Here is an 18,598-nt window from a genome sequence, read left to right as displayed (position 1 = left end):
CACATGGATAACAAACCTTTATAAGGTGACATAGTTCAATGTTTGAGTGTTAATTGGTTTGTGTAATGGAAAATCAGTTTTCGGCAACATTTGAATCTATACACACTTGACTCTTGTACACGTTTCCTAGATGATTCAGGGCGAGACGGCCGAAGGCCGCGAGTGTGCGCCGGCGACCCGCCGTCGGAAGCGCCGGCCACTGCGGGGGGCAGCCCCCCCGCAGAAATCACCTCTGTATAGGTTCGTTCGTTTTCCTAGGTCTACTGACTCATAGGGGTGATCCCCTAGTTTAGTCCGAACGAGCGATAGCGAGTAAGGACAGCATACATCTCGGATAACCGAGTCGGCCGTATGATTTTTCAGCTTTTCGTGATTCAGCCTTTCGTGTTTTCAGCCTTATGTAGCTTTCAGCCTTTCGTGATTTCAGCCTTTCGGATTTCAGCCTTCCGTGTTTCAGCCTTTTGAGTTTCAGCCTTTCGTAGTAGACCCGAAAGAATAAACACTAATAATAATTATTTTAAAATGTCCATCGACTTAAGAACTGTTATTTTATTCTTGGGAAACTTTTGTTCTCAAAGTTGGTTTACTAAAATCATCCAACTGTTTGAAAATGCGAACGTCTCATTTGTTTAGACCTTCATAAACAGAACTTCATACTATCAAACAGAACAAAAAAAAAAAAACAGAAAAAATCTGTTCAAGAATGTTTTATATAAGTTCGAAATAAATTAGAATATTTTCCTCATCTATGAAAAAAACCATCAGTTTTAAGTTTCATATAAAATTTAGACTTTTAGCTTTGTGATTAAAAATTGGTTTAATTAAGCTTAGATTACACTTCAGTACCACCAAAGAAATTTCTTTAATTTTTCTTTAAAGTTAAAGAAAAACTGATCATGTGATTTTTGAGATAAAAAAAAACACTGTAATATGTACATTTGTAACAGAAAACAACTGTTTTGTTGATCCAAAATTAAAACACTAGTATTGTACCTTCGGTAAATCAAAAACAAAACTCACAGTGAGAAAACCCAAACAACAAAAGGCGCACTAATGATGTGTGATCGCGACAGAAAAAACAGCTATTCTAAGATAGAGAGAGAATGTGTTCGTGTGCGTAGAGAGGAAACATGTACCTTTCAAAGAGTGCACTGGTGCTATCATCTATCAGGATGCGAGAGGTTCTACCTTAAAACAAACACTTTCAACTACATCGGAAAAAATCCTTGAAAACAAAAAAAAAGGAAAAAAATAAATAACCATACTTACTGTGTTCCGGAGCCGCTCCTTGCAAAACTTTTCGGCGTGCCGCCGTTGAAACTGTCCCGCTCCCGGCCAGCGGACAGCGAGACCGGATAATCGCCACTGTTGGTGCTGTTCCGTTTGTCGAACTTCTGGCGCGTCTTGAATTCGAACTTGCTATCACACACCTGCGAAATGCTGGCATCCTGTGGAATGTTTGCCACGATTCGCGGCGGACTGCAGGAAGCTACGATGCAATCGTTTTGATTTTTCTCATCGCTTATCCGTCGCGTTCGACCTCCACCGCTGGGGGCGACTGTATTGAGCGAAACTGCAGCACCTAGACCAACGCCTCCACGACCACCACCACCACCGCCGCTATTAAACTGCCGTTGATCAGACAACTCGACACGGGACTTCGAGCGGAAGCGTAACGAGTCGTACTTTTTACCGGTATCAACTGCTGCATCACCGTCCCCGTTGAACTCTCGCAACTCTGATTTAGATTTAGATTTTAACCGACCGTAATCGCCGGAAATACGCTCCCCTTTAAAGGATTCGGACCGATACTTCTCGCTCAGTTGATGACGACGTTCTTCCTTAATTTTTTCGATTCGGCTGCGGTCCAGCTTACAACTACCGAGCATTTTTAGGCTGGAGATACTTGTTATGCTGTTGCGGTCTTCATCCTGCTGCAGTAGCGGTTGGGAATCTCGTCGATTGAGTCGGTTATCGTAGTTGTACTGAACCAGTGAAATCCGGTTCTCGGTGGTCGGTGTGATACGCACATTGTACAGTCTGGCTTCTTTGGTGTCCTCTATCTTGGTCGAGAGATCTAGCTTCAGGTTAGGCGGTGGAGAGCATTTCTGCTGCTGCTGCTGCCGGCAACAGTCGTGAGGAGGAGTAGCTCCAGCGCCATTGTCGTTCACGTTTTCGATCCCCTCGCCAACCAACGAAGGTAGCTTTTTCGGTGGATTGAGGCTCTTTGGTCTGGTAAAGTCTAGCGACTTGCGGCGGTTCGGGTTGTTCTCGTTCAGGATGATATCGATTTCGGGAATCTGCTGGATGCTTTTGTTGAAGCTTTCCAGCTTTCGAGCGCTTCCGAATTCGCGAATGAACGCGTTTTCGTCCAGGCTACGGGTTATGTTTGTAAGGTTCTGATAGTCTTTAGCGGATTTGTTTCGGATCGTTACTACAGGGCCTGCGCTTCCCCGATTGTTGTTCAGACGGGACTGCTGCTGAAAATCAAATGGTGGATTTGAGTCCACCGGACTAGTTTCGAACTTTGTTGCTAACTGCTTCACGCTTACGTTGTTGGTCGACGGTTTCAGCTCGATTTTGGGGGGTATTTCTATTCTGTACTCCATTTCGTTGTCCATATCACTGCGATCGGCACAGAGTGAGGAGAATTCGTCGTCAGTTGTTGACTTAAGTGTAGAACAGATCGAATTGATCGGTCCTGGTCGCATGTTTTCATAAACGGGCGCGAAAGGTTTTTTCCGCAGCTCTACATTCTCATACAGGGAGACGTCTGTGTTATCAAACTCAAGACTATCGTCGTTCACATCTGACATCGGAACATCGTCACTTTCCTCCTCACTCTTGCTCGTCAGAATGAAATCTATTTTTTCCTTCACCTCCGAATGGGACGAGTCCGTCCCGAGTCTCGAATGAGCGTCTTGCTTGTTATTGTTAATACCGTCAGTGTTCTCATCGTCGTCGTCTTCCTCCTCTTCGTCCTCGTCTTCTTTGATTTTTAGCTTAACTTTTGACTTTTCTTCAAACTCGTCTTGTTCAGGTACTTTAACCTCTTCCTCGTTGATGGACAAATCCACCAGTCTGGAAGACGTCTCAACGTCACACACTTCTTTCGCATGACGATCATCCTCCTCTTCGCCCAGTAAATGGTTTACCTCGGACACCGCGTTTTTATAGAATTTAACTTGTTCGTAAACCATCGTTTCATCGAAATTGGTCTCCAGCAACCGTTTGGCAGCAGCCGCTTCCTTTCCCGGCTGTGAGGGCGAATCCAGCGGAGTTACCAACACATTTTCATAGATACTCCGCCGCTCACGTTGGTATTCGTCTTCATCGGGTAAATCCTCGATGACTTTCGGTTGCGTTATGATTTTTGGCGAAGTGGGAGTGACGGAACCAGCAGAATAAGCCGGTGAACGAAATATACTGTCTTCTTGTTCTTTCCGGATGGGAGAGCGTACATTGTAGGTTATGTTGATTGTAGCTTTGATCGGTGTTCCCGGTTTGTTTGCCGCCACCTTTGGGGCGAATGTAACCAGCTCTCCGGGGGAAAGATCTGGGTTAAGATTTTGGTAGCAGAATTCGCTTGGTGTCATCGACTGACTGGTAGTCGTCGTTGTGTTGGTGTTTGTGTTATCTGAGGCGAAATTCGATGGGGTATTGGGGGAGGATGTCTTCTTCGTCGCCAAATGTTTTCCACTGCTCAGTTTGATGCCAGCTTCGCTCAGATCAAGTGAAAGCTCTCGCTTTAGTGCTTTAATGTCTCTCGTTTCGGTTTCGTCTTTGGTTTTATCTGATGACTGTGATAGCAGCTGCTGCTGGCCTAAAACTCGCGAAATATCCAATTCGTATGTTGGTGTATTCAAATTGCTACTGTTATCGGAGCTCGTCGATCCGAGCAGCAGCGAGTAACACGGACTCTGAACCGGCGACTGGGGCGTCATAATACTCAGTTTGCTCTTTTGTGTGTCGCTTTTCCGGAGCACATTTTCGGAGCAACTGCGGGGAACTACCTGCAAATCATCACAAGCCCTAGGCTCACCGGAGCTCGAACCGATCCCACCGTTGTCGACGCTGGCACCCCCACTGGCCTGATAGTAGCTGTAACGACCCGGATATTGAGGCGGCTTGGCGGCCTGGCTGCACAGAATAAAACTGATGGAATAAAAGGGGGAAGAGATAAAGAGAGGTGATCGAGTAACAACGAAACGCAACTAGAGCTTACACATGGACCAGATTGTTTCCGATTGTGGATTTGCAACGAGTAGTTTTTAATGTTGCCATAAATGTCCACAATCGTCCACAACCGGAGTCAACAAGATGATCAGAAGAGTTTGCGAAAGAGGGCGATAAGCCTCATGCACGATGATGATAAAAGGTTGATCTAGTAGTAGAAAAAAGTGAAACAATGAAATTTCACCGAAAGGGGAACTCTAAGCTAAACTTTCAAAATCGAACATCGGTGATTCATAGAGTAGGTACCTCTCGTAAAGCGATGATCCGTTCTTTTGTACCGATTGCTGCTGCTGCTGCTGTTGTTGTTGCTCATCTACATTCATCGCCTGCTCCTTAGCATCTCGTGAAGTTCCCCTGTTTTTGGCACTAGATCCCGGATAGCTGAACCGGGTTTCCTTGATTGGAGAGTCGTACTTCACGTAGCTATACTGAGGTCCTGGATAGGAATTTCTCATACCAGCTGGTTCATTCTCGCCATCCGAATCCTCCTGCAACGGTGACCGGTGCACCTGTGCACTGGTAAAAATCGTATTATTGTTCAATGAAGATCCCGCACTGGAAACGTTGTGCTCCGGGGTGTTGCAGTCAATGTACTGGATATCGCTGAGCTGATCTTCCAGCTTGTACCGTTTGCAGAGACTTTCGTCTGCATTCAGCGATCCGGTGTTTGCTGTAGCAACCATCCACTGTTGCTGCTGCTTGTTGGCTTCCGTTGGGCTCTGAATATTTAATCGCGGCTGTTTTTTCGGGCTGGGATTTACACTGTTTCCACCACTGGTATATTCTTCTGGTCGCGCTCTCAGTGTTCTTCGTACGGACTGCCAAAATAATACACTTTGGATGAGCGAACGATGCGAGATAAACGAATAACTCACCTCCTTTGCCACCTTGGGGCTGCTGACCAAACTCTCGCTCTCGGAAAAGATGCGCATTTCTGGTTCTTCGCGATCGAAATTCAGTCCAAGCTCCGACAGTTCGCGGCTGGGGCAGGTAACGGCTCCGCCGCGCAACGGTGACTGCAGCAAATCAAAGTATGAATCGTGCGAAACTGAACGGCTGTGGCCAGTGGTTCGCAAACTGTCCACCGAACTTGACCGTGCGCAGGACTCGATTGTGAGTGATTTGCCGTCGAAGAGGTCTACGCCTAAAAATAATGAAACTAGCGATAAAATATGGATGGAAGTATATTTAAATAGACACTTACTTTTAGTCATCTTATCCTGCAGTAGCCCGCTGTTGCTCTCCTTGATGCAGCCATTCTGATCTGGTTTCATGCGTTCCTGGTCCGGCGTTCGTCCATTGGTGATGATTACGGGTGGGTCCTTTGACGTGGGCGTTGAAGCGTTGCTGTACTCCTTAATGTCTTGGTTGCTGTTCGACTGCCGCGGTTGTCTGGTGAATATTGACTTCCAAGACGAATGTGATTTTCGTTTATTCCAGCTTCTAGGTGTAAAGGAAAAATTCAAATTAGTTAACGAACATGCGCTGATTGGTGAACCATTAGAATACCTTGGCACTGGCAGCACTGTGTGGTACTTATCCGGTAAACTGGATGGACCCCCACCGACTTCGATGTAGGATCCAATGTGCGTTGAGGGGTTTGTGATATTGATGGGTATCGATTTTTCGCTATTTTCCATGCAGTTCTTCCGAATCCGAGCTTCTTCAAGACTCAACAATTTGGCTCCACCTACGCTCAGGCTCTTTGGTCTTTCCATCGAAAGCGACAGGTCCTGATCCACTCCACCGTGATTTTGAATGCTATTGGAATCGCTGAGAGAATTCGGTTGCGATTCCACGTAATGGCTGCCGAAATCATCCGCATTATCATCGAAGATCTGTTCGCAGTTGCTGATCAAATACTCGGTGACAACAGCCTGCACACCGACACCACGAAGCGCAGCTACCCCACCGGATTCCAAAGCCGGCGAACGGAGCAGATTCGGTGCCCAAACGATAGCAATGTTACGTTCTGTCATTCCAGTGCTTGTTGAATGACGCGAAATTTTGTACAAATGCGTTGCCAGATACTTTAGCGTTCGATAATGCGGAGGCGGTAGTTTTTGAACGGTTTGTCGGATCAATCGCAGTTTGAGATCAGTAGGAGCGTCTGGTCGTGTTTGAATAGCGTCTACAAAGTGGTCGTACAGCTGGTATGTGCACAGGGGATTTGGGAGTTCGCGGAAGTACATCTTCAGTAAGGAACTCACGGCGTGAATGTCTTGCTTGATTTCCGGGTGTGTTAAATCCGGAATTCGTTCCTCATCGAAAGCACGTCTGAGCTTCTGTATGTTGGAGGTGATCCCCGACAGACGATAGATTCCATCCACTATTCCGTACTCTTCGATGAACTCCGCACAACATTTCAGAACCATTGGAATGTCTTGACCGCTGTTGAGCAAGTGTTCGCCCAAGTCACACGAAAACACCCGCTCTTTGTAAATTCCGCTTTGTTTAAGCCGACGTCTGGAAGGTCTGGATAGTATGAAACTTCGGAAGAAGGCTATCAATTTACCATGTTTCCTGAGCACTGGTTTTGTTGGTGACACAGCCAGGGAGCCAACCAGTGGAGCAGGGAAGGGCATGTGGCGAGGAACCTTATCGCCGATTGTGGCCACGCAGCTCTGAGGGAAAAACCCAACTTCATATTGGTTCTTTTGCAAGTGGCTTTTCTTTCCACGCCACCAGATTGATTCGGCAGGACTGGGCATATCAATGACCGAAATCATGTCCCCAACCTCGATAGAAATCTCATCGCACGCTTGTGCCACGTATCTCCTCACCCCGTAAGCAGCTCCTACCGCTGGTGTATTGATGCACTTCATTGTTTGCTCGTCCGCCACCGGAAGTCGGCGTCCTTTGTTATCGATCTGCAACCAAGTTAGTACAGGCCCACAGGTCATAGCATCCGAAGCGATAACCGACAACCGAGTGAGATACGCTCCCACCAGCGTCTCCAGCTCCTCATCTGACTTATCCGAAACATCCATCTCCTTTAGATTCTCCAGCTCACTAACCCTGCGGTCATACACACATCGATGCAGCATCTCGTCCAGGAACCGCATATTCTCGAAGGAACGCTTGATCATAAAAGAGTCCGACCGGCCAGCCGTTATTCGAATGATGAACCAGGAATTTTTGACCGCCATTTGCGAGCTACTGAGATCGGTACTAGCAAGCAGGGAGCTTTGGCCACTCTGCGGTCCCAGCTGGGAATCGTTCTTCTCGTCCGCCACCAAGCGAACCGTCAGTTTGCCCAGCTGAACTCGCTCGTAGTGAAAGTGGGCGCATTCTTCTAGCTTCGGGAAGCGACAGGACTGGAAAAAGAGTAAACAAAGCAAAACAGAGAAATAAAAAATCAGGGAAACAACTTCGGTGCTTGTGGGATGGTGAGCGGGAAGCCTTGTGGAACAACTTGCTGGTATACACGCAGCGGATTGTTAGGATCAGAGTTAGGCATTTTAAACGTTCCGAGCTTTCGCGCAAAAACATATGACGGTAAAAGAGCGATTCTATACATATAGGAGCGGTTCCCCTACTTTATTCAAAGCATTGTAGCTGCACCAAGCAAAATATACACAACATTAAATTCTGATGCCCAGTCTGTTCCTACTAATCAGAAGGTAGTACAATGTAGTATTTGTAGCAACAATGTTGCAAAAGTTCTTCGTTTATTGATAGGCGAGCATCGGCTACGACCCGACGACTGATAACTGAAATTGGCAATTGAGTGAAAACAAAATCATAGTTACTTAATCCTCCATCAGTTGGTGGATGGTGTTTCGTTAATTATGTTGGCAAAAAGTTTACGACGAGAGAAATTCAGAATTTGACTTACAAATTGAGTCGTGAAAAAACTAATACTGGTCATAGAAACTGATATCGATTATTAATTGTGACTCGTATTAAACTTGTATTAGCTTTCTTAAACAACGAAACGTTCTAGTTAGAATTTCAACGAAAAAAGTGGAGTGTAATTTCGGTTGTTGTGTATTCACAATTATTGAAAAACCGATAGACAGGATCATGATGCTGAAATCGCTTTTGACCGCAATCATGTAAGTATTGTTGGTGTAATAGTTCACAACACCTCAAATTAAAACACTTCCTTACATCAACTTCACCAGGCTAACCTCGCTAACTTCAACCACCATCGCTGTTGTTCTAAATTATGCAGATGAGTTCTTGGTCGCGTATTCTCATACTAAATTCAGAGCCTACATTGGTGCTTTCTCGAAGCTTGCAAACAAAACAACTATCCGTAAAGCAGAGGGCACTCCATCCGGCATTAATTTATTGCAAAATTTTCAGACAAAAAGTTTACTTATTCTAACATCTACTGATAGAACCCGACCAGGTAAACTATCAGATCAAGAAGTTGACTATAAAGAATGGAAACCTAAAAACTTTACCAGCGAATTTAAATCGCCTACATTTTTTACGAGAATTGAGTTTAAGTTTCAATCAAATCGAATCGATAAAAATGAGTCAGTTGGGCACCTTGGAACACTTGAAAAAAAAAATTGGCTTCATGGTAATGGAATGAAAACCATACACACCGTGTACGTCCTAAGTTTGCCGGTTCTCCAAGAATTATATTTGTGGAATAATCATTAAACTGAATTGAACATCTGCTTGTGGTATATGCCTGCTTTAGAAGTTTTAGATCTGAGCCAGAATAAACTGAAATACGTCGAAAACTTGAATGTTCAGTTTCCGAACCTAAGAACTCTTTATGTAACCAAGAACCCATTAGTTTGTTCATGGGAGGATGCGATGCAGAAAGTCATGAGACGAGCTCACAACACATTTGAAGGGTCTTGCGATATCAGAAGCAAGAGACCAATTACGGTACCTGAATGCCCTACAAGGCCCAAACTATCGGCAGCCACGGTAGAACCCAAACTATCGGCAGCCAAGATAGAACCCGAACTACCGGAAGCCAAGATAGAACCCGAACTACCGGAAGCCAAGATAGAACTCGAACTACCGGAATACAAGATAGAACCGCGGAGCGATATTAAATTGTATACTGGAATACTTTTATTAAATTTTATTAAATATTTATAAATACAAACGTTATAGGAAAGCAAAATCAAATAAAGTCGGTAAATCATATCAGATACGTCCAATTTCCATAAATTATTAACGGGTCGAAGCAGGTGAATGTTATCCGAAGTTAGTGGATGTCCCTCATTAAAGATATGTTCAGCCACTTTTGATTTGAAAAGGTGTGGTGAATCATTTTTGGAAACTTTGACTATAAAGGAACTTGATGCTACTTTTCAAACATTCTCGTTCCATGCGTTTTACGATGGTGGGAGATAAAGGACTCTTCACCCTATGACTAGTAAGGTGTCACATATATTGATTGAATGTTAAAGCATACTTGAAAAATCTCTTTTCCAAACGATAGAATTTTTTTCAGGAAAATAAATTGACGATAATCAATCCGAAACGATTTTTTTCCTTACAGTTTGGACCCTAAGAAACCTGTAAAAATATAAAATTAGGTTTCATGGAAAATTGAATAACTGGACATGTTTTTTGGATTTAACATAAAAACCGATTTTTTCAAAAAAGTCATCGGGGCCAGTTGAAAACATCATTTTCTAGAGCTGCCGCCGAACAAAAGTTTGTTCGTAACACCATTTTCTATCATCTGGAGGGTGAGCCCCAGACTTGTGCAATTTTGGGACACCCTAATGACTAGTAGGGGTCACATGGTGCTTTAGGCAATTTTTAAGAAAGGAAATAAATTTGTGTATACCCGCAATGCTCTTCTTTAACTTTAAAAACCTCGATGGCTCGTTTGGCTTGGATGCCATGTCAAATAAATTTCTTTTTGAGCGTCTTAGTAGAATGGAATTGAGTATTGAGAATAGGTTATGTTTCCATTTAATTCTACTACAAAAAATCGAATACGCTTTAATCGAATACCTGCTTCGCCCCGTTAATAATAATTTATGAAAATTGGACGTATCTGAAAGTTCAGAAATCTACAAACAACATCCATCCACGCTGCTCAATAAAGACGTAGGTAATCATTTTTCATGGCTTTTCAAAATCCTACCTAAAAACCCTAGGACAAAAACAACCACAACATATGACTACCTAACTCCAATTTAGGATTTTTCCGTCTACATACTTCTACCTACACGCATATAAAAAGGGGGTTACTCAGTTATCGTCTTCAACAGTCCACATAAGCACTGATGATGGTTGTATGTAGCAACCGATTCGATATATTAGATTTAAGGGTATCTTTTGTAGTAAAATTAAATGGAAACATAACCTATTGTCAATATTCATTAAATAAACAATTCATCACAAAACATCCCCCTCCTATTAAAAAAAAGACTAGCTTTGATATATGATTGAAATTCACAAAAATAACTAGAAACCAATAAGAAGGTAATTTACTATGAGATTAGGAATTTTTACTAGAATCATTTAACAATACGGAATTTCTCAAAATTGGTCTAAGTTATTCGTACGAGTAGAGTTTATAAACTTGGTAATAAAGGGTGATTTTTTTGCTATTTGGTATTTCGGGTATTCAGATTTGGCAGTTCACGCGGGAATTCTGACAGCTGTCAAAGTCTAACGTACTCAGTTTGGTTTGTCATTTTCAACAGACTTACGCCTGAACAACGCTTACAAATAATCCAAAAATGATGCCTGAACGACGCTGGCCGAAAATCCACTTTTTTACCGAAAAATTGTGTTCAGTGACGAAGCTCATTTCTGGTTAAATGGGTATGTTAATAAGCAAAATTGCCGCATTTGGATCGATTTGGATACAAGAAACGCCAATGCACCCAGAAAAATGCACGGTTTGGTGCGGTATACACGCTGGAGGCCGTACTTCTTTAAAGATGATCAAAATCACAACATTACGGTCAATGGCACTCGCTACCGCTATCGATGATTTCTGTTTTTTTTTTTTGCCGGAAATGGAAGAGCTGGGTCGACATGTGGTTTCAGCAAGACGAAGCAACGTGCCACACATCGCGCGAATCAATGGACATATTGCGGAATGAGTTTGGTGAGCAATTCATCTCACGAAATGGACCGGTAAATTGGCCGCCTAGATCATGCGATTTAACGCCGCTAGATTATTTTTTTGTGGGGCTACGTTAAGTCTCTCATCTATGCGAATAAGCCAACAACAATTCCAGCCTTGAAAGACAACACTACACGCGTTATCCGCGAGATACCAGCCGAAATGCTCGAAACGTAACCGTGGCCAACATTTGAATAAAATTAACTTTAAAAAGAGAATGGCATAAACTAATTTATCGGCACAAATAAAGATTTCATACAGTTTTGTAATTTTTATGCGTTTTTGAAGTAGAATACTTCAGGAAGTTCAGCTACATAGGGATGTGAAATGAAAATCTAAAACCGAAAAAAGTGAAAAATATGTCCAATTTCAAATGCTAATAAATCGGTTAGTATTCGATGGATTTTCTTCGTTCTTGCAGCAATAGATTGGAAAATCTTCTAAGATTCTTCCCAAAATAAGATAATTGTAATTTTATTATTCACACTATTGTACTATTGAAAATAGTCAAGCCTTGTCAAAACGAAAAATTCGACCTCTGATTGGTCGTTATATGCTTGCTTCCCAAGCACGGTCGACAGAATCATATATCTTGCAATTGAAAACATGCTATTTGGCCTATATAAGAGCCTGTTTCAGCCGGAGCCGCTCATAATAGTTCTAGACAGCGACAACAGCAGTCGTCCTTCCTTAGCTGCAGCACTAGCCCTGTGGTTGGTCACCACGTCTCAGGAGCAGCGCGGTTTTTCTCAGCGTGTGTCGCCAGACAGCCATTATTCCCCCCGTGTTGGGGCAGCATGATGATTGCCATCAGGAAATCCAATTTCGGAAATCAAAATGCCTTTTTTAAGGCAAATAAACAAATCATTGAAAGTTAATAATTTTTGTCAACGCAGCAAGCATTCTGTGTTGCATCCTAGCAATTCAAATTTGTCGCACCCGTCTAATTCACTGAATGTGAAATAGCTTCCACAGTGCATGTTGTCCGTGTATCTTATTTCCCCCAATGTTAGGGCAGCTCAAAGGTTGTAATTAGCAACCGATTTTGAAGCGCAACATGCTTTTTTCAAGGCAAATAAAGAAAAATTGAAGGTTAATAATTTTCTGGCATCAACACAAGCAGACATTCTGTGCGGGATGCAATCAAATTCTGTTGTAGTTGTCTAATTTTTACTTTCACTGTATTTAGTAAACCCCCCACTGTAGGGGCAGCGCAAAGGCTGCGATCAGCATAACCGACATCGAATAATAAACTGCCCTGTTAGAACGCATTCACAAAAGCAGTTAGTTCGACTATGCAGAGCTAATATGAAGTCGATTCAATCAATCAGCATAAACAGAATTTCATCGTCTCCCAGCTGCCAAGTTGCAACATGATGCAACACGCAACAGCGAGCAAACGAAATCGCTAGATGTTACAAACCGCAATAAGATACGGGTTAAAACCGTTGCGTGTGTGACTGACACGCAAGCAGCCGGGTTATCTTTCTTGTAAAAGTATTCTACTTCAACCTTGCGGTCGTGGCTTTGCATAAAACCTTCTTGTGATTTTTTTTAAGAAAAACCAAATTCTTAAAAAAATACCCTTTAGAAATAAAATTTTGAATCTCAGTGTTGCTAATATTCCAGAAAAATATCACAATAAATCAAGTTCTCCGGATTTCAATGGGGCGTACGATTAAGTGGAGCGAAATAAACCAGATTCTGCTTGAAAATGATTGATGGATTCAAATGGCATGGAACCAGATGACGGATTGTTTTACGTGTTTTTTTTCTTCAAAAGAAGCAGTCAATATTGATAATCCGTTTTCAAACGGATTATTGCTTTCGACTGCATATCATGATACATTTAAGTTCAGTGGAGTTCGAGTGGTTTTTTTTGTGTGAGTGATTCATTTCAAATCGGTATATTGAAAACTCAGAGTAAAAATTTGACTAGAAAATATATCACATTTACTACATCCAACATTGTTGTTGGAGATTTTCTACTTGAATGCGTGTCTTTTGGTAAGATTTTGTGATGTAGGGCTACGTCTTTCTTCACTATACTGGGGTTTATTTTGTGAAAACTGACATGAGCGTGTAACGTTTTCTTGTTGGCGGAATGAAACTTTTTAAATGCTAATGAAAAGCTCTCATACAACAGTCCCGAATTCAATACTCAAAATGACATAAAATGAATTTTAGCAGAGCGATTATTTCCAGTTGGCATCTGCCTGCTGATACGTACAGTTGCATGCTGTCTTTGGAATGAAGAATCAATTGGAGATGCTCTCATGTTAGAAAGCAGGAATTTTACATCGACAGACGGTATTTGATGCCTGCGTAGCGTGGACATTTTATCAGTTCACGTCTTACTACTGGCCTGTACACAGATGGTTTTACAATAGGGTGGGGAATCGTTATATGGAAAAAACGAAATTTGATAGCAGAGAGCCAGAACCAAGTTTCTTTTGTTATATTTGAGGCCCCAAACAATCCTAAATATATCGGAAGTCGATTGGTTTTGTCTTCGCTTGGCGCATTGTTTTTCAAATTTATATGGAGGTTTGTATGGAAAAACCAACTTTTCTGCATTTTCTATTCTAAAGAGCTCAAAATGGCCCAAACCATAGGTTTCATGACTTCAAATGGTAGGTTTTCTTGATGCCTAACAACTTGGCCAAAGACACTAAAGAGCTAGGGTGTTCCAAAAAAATACTAGAGCTGTTCAAAATTGATTATGTCGAAAATTATGATGCAAATAATTTTTTCTGCCAACACTGCCAGTGTACCGGCGTCAGTCCGATTTCCATCAGAAGTAACCTCTGAAACACGTTGTAGATTTTACCTACACCTAGAAAATTGACCTGAATTTGTTTGCTTGATCCAGCTGAGTGTATAAACTCGTTACGAAAGGTTACTTCTGGTGGGAATTCTACTGACGACGGTACATTGGTAATGTTGGCAGGAAACAAGATTTTCTGCATTTAAATCGACATATTCAACTTTGAACAGCTATAGCTCTTCTTAGGGACATCCTAGCTCTTCAGTGTCATCAGGCATCTAAAATACTATACTTTAACTTATTGTAGTGCATTATTAGAGCATTATTGAGCTCTCTAGAAAGGTAAATGCAATAAAGTAGGTTTTCCCATATAAATTTTCATACAAATTTAAAATGCAATGCGCCAAGCGAAGACAAAACCAATCGACTGTCGGTAAGTTCAGGGTTATTTGGGATCCCAAAAGGAATAAAAAAAACTTGGTTCTGGAAAATCGATCACTTTTCCCCACCCTATTGTACAATCTTCATACTAAACAGTTATTTCCCTAACACGGACATCAGAAAGTTTAAGCAAAACATTGTGAGAATACTGTCTTTGACGAGCAATGTTAACCACATGGATTCTCATTGAGCAACATTTCCACATCGGCCGATGATGTATAACGTCTTCTGAATGTGAAATTTTTGTGAGTTTGCTTTTTCCTGTTGGTTAGCCTACCTCTTCTTAGTAAATTGTGTTCGATTTCTCTTGTACTAAAAGGTTAATTTGCGATTGGTTCTATCCCCTAACACAGACATCAGAAAGATAGATGGAATTTTAACGCCAATCGATCCAATAATATACAATAACATTGTTCATGAATTGTTTTACCATGCTCAAGGCAGTGGACGAATATTATGCCTTGAGCCAACATTTCATCGCCTGATTGTTGCGTTTTCGGGTGTTTCTCGGACGAGACTCTCACTCGCCACCCTGCTGACTACCAATTGGACTCAGTGGTTGATCCATGTTTCGTCTCTTGTCACAAGTCGTCGCAAAATTTTTTGGTCGAATGTTTCACATGTTTTGAGCGACTGTTAAGAAACGCGGCATCCATTGCGTGCACAACTTCTTCATGTAATAATATCATGAATGATATAACCAGCGCAGTGCGGCCAGTTAGCACCCTTCTCTTTGCTGGAAGGTAGGGCTCCCATACAAATGGAACACAAATTCCTGCATAACTCAGAACTAATCAAGCAAATAGAACTAAATTTGGTATGCGGTTATTTTTAAGGATAATAAATTTCAACATGGGGGGTACGACATCCTTTCCTCCTCTAGAAGGGAGGGGTCCAATACAAATAAAACACAAATTTCTGCATAATTCAAGAACTAATCAAATAAATGGAACCAAATTTGGCATGTGGAGGCTTTTACGAACAAAAAATATTGCTGTGGTAATTTGACACCCTCCCCTCTTCTGTAAGGGAGGACTCTCATACAAATGAAACACAAAATTCTGCATAACTCAAGAACAAATCAAGCAAATAGAACTAAATTTGGCATGTGAATGTTTTTCATGGTGGTTCGAAAGTCCTTCCTCCTCTGGAAGGGAGGGGTCCCATACAAATGAAACACAAATTTTCGTACAACTCGAGAACTATAAATTAGAGCTAAATATGGCATGTGAAGGTTTTGAGGGGCAAGAAACATTTCATGGAAGCTCGACACCTTCTGGAAGAAAGGGTTTCTATACCGATCAAACACTTATTATTGCATGACTCGATAAATAATCGAGATATTTAAACCAGTTACAGAAATAGATGCCACAAACCATTCCGAAATCTGAGATGGCGACTTCCAGATTCTGGGAAACCGAAACCGAAAGTGTCCAAATACCACCCAATATGGGAATTTCCGGAATCGTAATGATGCACAGAAGCCAAAAACGATCACAGACATCAATTTGAATTCTGAAATGGCGAGTTCCGGGTTTTGTAAAACAGCTCAAAATGACCGATTTCCACCCCATTTAGGTATTTTCGGAACCAGACTGATACATAGAAGTAAAAAATCGACCACAAACACCATTTTGAATTCTAAAATGGCGACTGCCGGTGTCTGGAAACAGCCGAAAATGGCCAAATACCACCAATTTTGGGTATTTCCGGAATCAGATTACTATTCAGAGGTCAGAAATTGACTCCACATACCATTTTGAAGCTCAAGATGTCGATTTTCTGTTTCTGAAAAACAGCTGAAAATGTGATGTACGGAAGCCAAAAGGGGAGGTCGTTTTCATTTCGATAAAACCAGTGCGAGCAATCGCCATGCATTTGCGATCTTTAGATAAATGAGGGATCAGTTAAAAATGTTTAAAATTTTTTAAATAAAGAAAAAATAGGCAGAACGAAGTTTGCTGGCTCAGCTAGTGTACAATAATAATGTTGTCAACACTTCAGCCCTTGATTGTCGCGTTTTCGGACTTTTCTTGGACGACTCTCATGGGGCACTCTGCTGACCGCTTATTGGACTCTGGTAGTAGTAGTAGTGGTGTAGTGATTGATCCAGTGTACTTTGGTTGCAAAATAAAAAACATTTTCACAGGGAACGCATTAATTATTCTCGAGTCTTCTGCTTTTGAAAATTCGCAAGGGTGGTTCGAAGTCGGCCATTTGTGGATCCAACACCGTTTCACCTTGAGGAAAGAAGGTTTTCATGAATTGTACGTAGACTCCATCATTATATCAAGCACTGGCAAAAAGAAGCGGTGAAGTCTCAGAAGTAAGCTGATCCGATCACGATCCGATACTGGTCTGTTCATGATACAGAACAGGCATTCACATTCCCCCAATAATTTCAAATTTGAAGTAGGGTAATGTATCATGATCGGACCAATTAAGACTATTTTCAAGGCTTTTCATGTCACATTTTCACCATTCATATTACGTGTAATCATAAATCAAATACATTTATCAGAAATGCCTATCTGTCTAGTTTACAAAAATAATAATTTATAGCAAATCCGATGAAATTCATTTGAATATATCGTTTTTCTGTTCATAGAATTCATTATCGGACCAGGGTGAATCATGATCGGACCAGGGTGAATCATGATCCGACCAAAAAATGTATTATAATCGGACCAGTGTGCTTCTGAGACTTCAAGTGATTTTCCGATTCGCGTGCTGTTGTTGGGCTTGATATTTCTAAATATTTTTTCGTGATTCAAAAAATATTTTCGAATATTTTTAATATTATTACGAAAACTTTATGAATTATATTTGAGTTTCATATACAACAAATTTGCTTATTCAATTTCTGGGTGTTTTTTCGGTTGCCGTTTCATTTTATATTTATATATATTTTGATTTATCACTCTCTCGTAAACTGGTCAAGGATTCGCGGGAAAAAGTGCTTCTTAAATAAGGGTGACCGAGCTATTTTTTTTTTATTTGAAGACATTTGGGACAGCCTAGGGCTGTTTGCATTGAAGTTTGAAACAGTTTTACTCTAATTTGCGAACCTCACGTCGTTTTTGAGAGGTTTCATTTCGTAGAAAACAAGCTTCATCATTTATATTCTGTTCCAATGAATTAAACGTGAAATCCTTCATTGAGTATATCTACTATATGAAAATGGAATTCCGTAACGCTTGATCTTATTGATATTATTCCCTCAGTCTCTGAGGTGTACAGTAATCATCATCATTTTGAATCGTTCTAAATCAAAAATAATGAGCGGTGACATGTGTTTTTTTTTACATTAAAATGTTTGTTGATGTTCAGAAAAGACATTTGAGGGAAAATAAAAAGTATCTTATTACAAAAACTTGAGATGTTATTCACAAAACTACGTAAAACATGCAAAATTATGACTTTTTATGCTGAATTTGCCTCTAAATCAAAATTCAAAGCGATGACATGTGGTTATTTTTCCATTAAAATGTTTGTTAACGATCAGGAAAGACATTTGAGGAAAAATAAAAAGTATCTGATTACTAAAACTTGAGATATTATTCACAAAACAACGTAAAACATGCAAAATTATGACTTTTTATGCAGAATTTGCCTCTAAATCAAAATTAAAAGTGATGACATGTGATTATTTTTTAATTAAAAAGTTTGTTAACGTTCAGGATAGACATTTGAGGAAAAGTAAAAAGTATCTGATTATTAAAACTTGAGATAGTATTCACAAAACTACGTAAAACATGCAAAATTATGACTTTTTAGGCTGAATTTGTCTCTAAGCCAAAATTCAAAGCGATGACATGTGATTATTTTTTCATTAAAAAGTTTGTTTACGTTCAGGAAAGACATTTGAGGAAAAATAAAAAGTATCTGATTACTAAAACTTGAGATATTATTCACAAAACTACGTACAACATGCAAAATTATGACTTTTTATGCTGAATTTGCCTCTAAATCAAAATACAAAGCGATGATATGTGGTTATTTTTTCATTAAAATGTTTGTTAACGATCAGGAAAGACATTTGAGGAAAAGTAAAAAGTATCTGATTACTGAAACTTGAGATATTATTC

The 18,598-nt window shown here is 40.9% G+C and overlaps 1 protein-coding gene across 4 annotated transcripts in view; it reads right to left on the bottom strand.

Annotated features, from left to right (window-relative positions):
* LOC129727111 (GTPase-activating protein CdGAPr) overlaps positions 1–18,598 on the bottom strand; it is a 135,168-nt gene that overhangs the window by 2,106 nt on the left and 114,464 nt on the right. For 3 of the 4 annotated variants that reach the window (XM_055684582.1, XM_055684581.1, XM_055684583.1), the window contains 5 exons: positions 5,746–7,553; positions 5,441–5,679; positions 5,112–5,380; positions 4,483–5,054; positions 1,270–4,155 (listed from right to left, as the gene is read on the bottom strand). In XM_055684582.1, the coding sequence (XP_055540557.1) occupies positions 1,270–4,155; positions 4,483–5,054; positions 5,112–5,380; positions 5,441–5,679; positions 5,746–7,553 (5,774 nt within the window). The remainder of the gene's footprint in view (positions 1–1,269; positions 4,156–4,482; positions 5,055–5,111; positions 5,381–5,440; positions 5,680–5,745; positions 7,554–18,598) is intronic. The other variant, XM_055684584.1, reaches the window with a different exon arrangement.

The sequence above is a fragment of the Wyeomyia smithii genome, chromosome 3 (genome assembly GCF_029784165.1).
Source record: "Wyeomyia smithii strain HCP4-BCI-WySm-NY-G18 chromosome 3, ASM2978416v1, whole genome shotgun sequence".
In the NCBI taxonomy this organism is placed as follows: domain Eukaryota; kingdom Metazoa; phylum Arthropoda; class Insecta; order Diptera; family Culicidae; genus Wyeomyia; species Wyeomyia smithii.
This window is presented reverse-complemented; position numbering and strand designations above follow the sequence as displayed.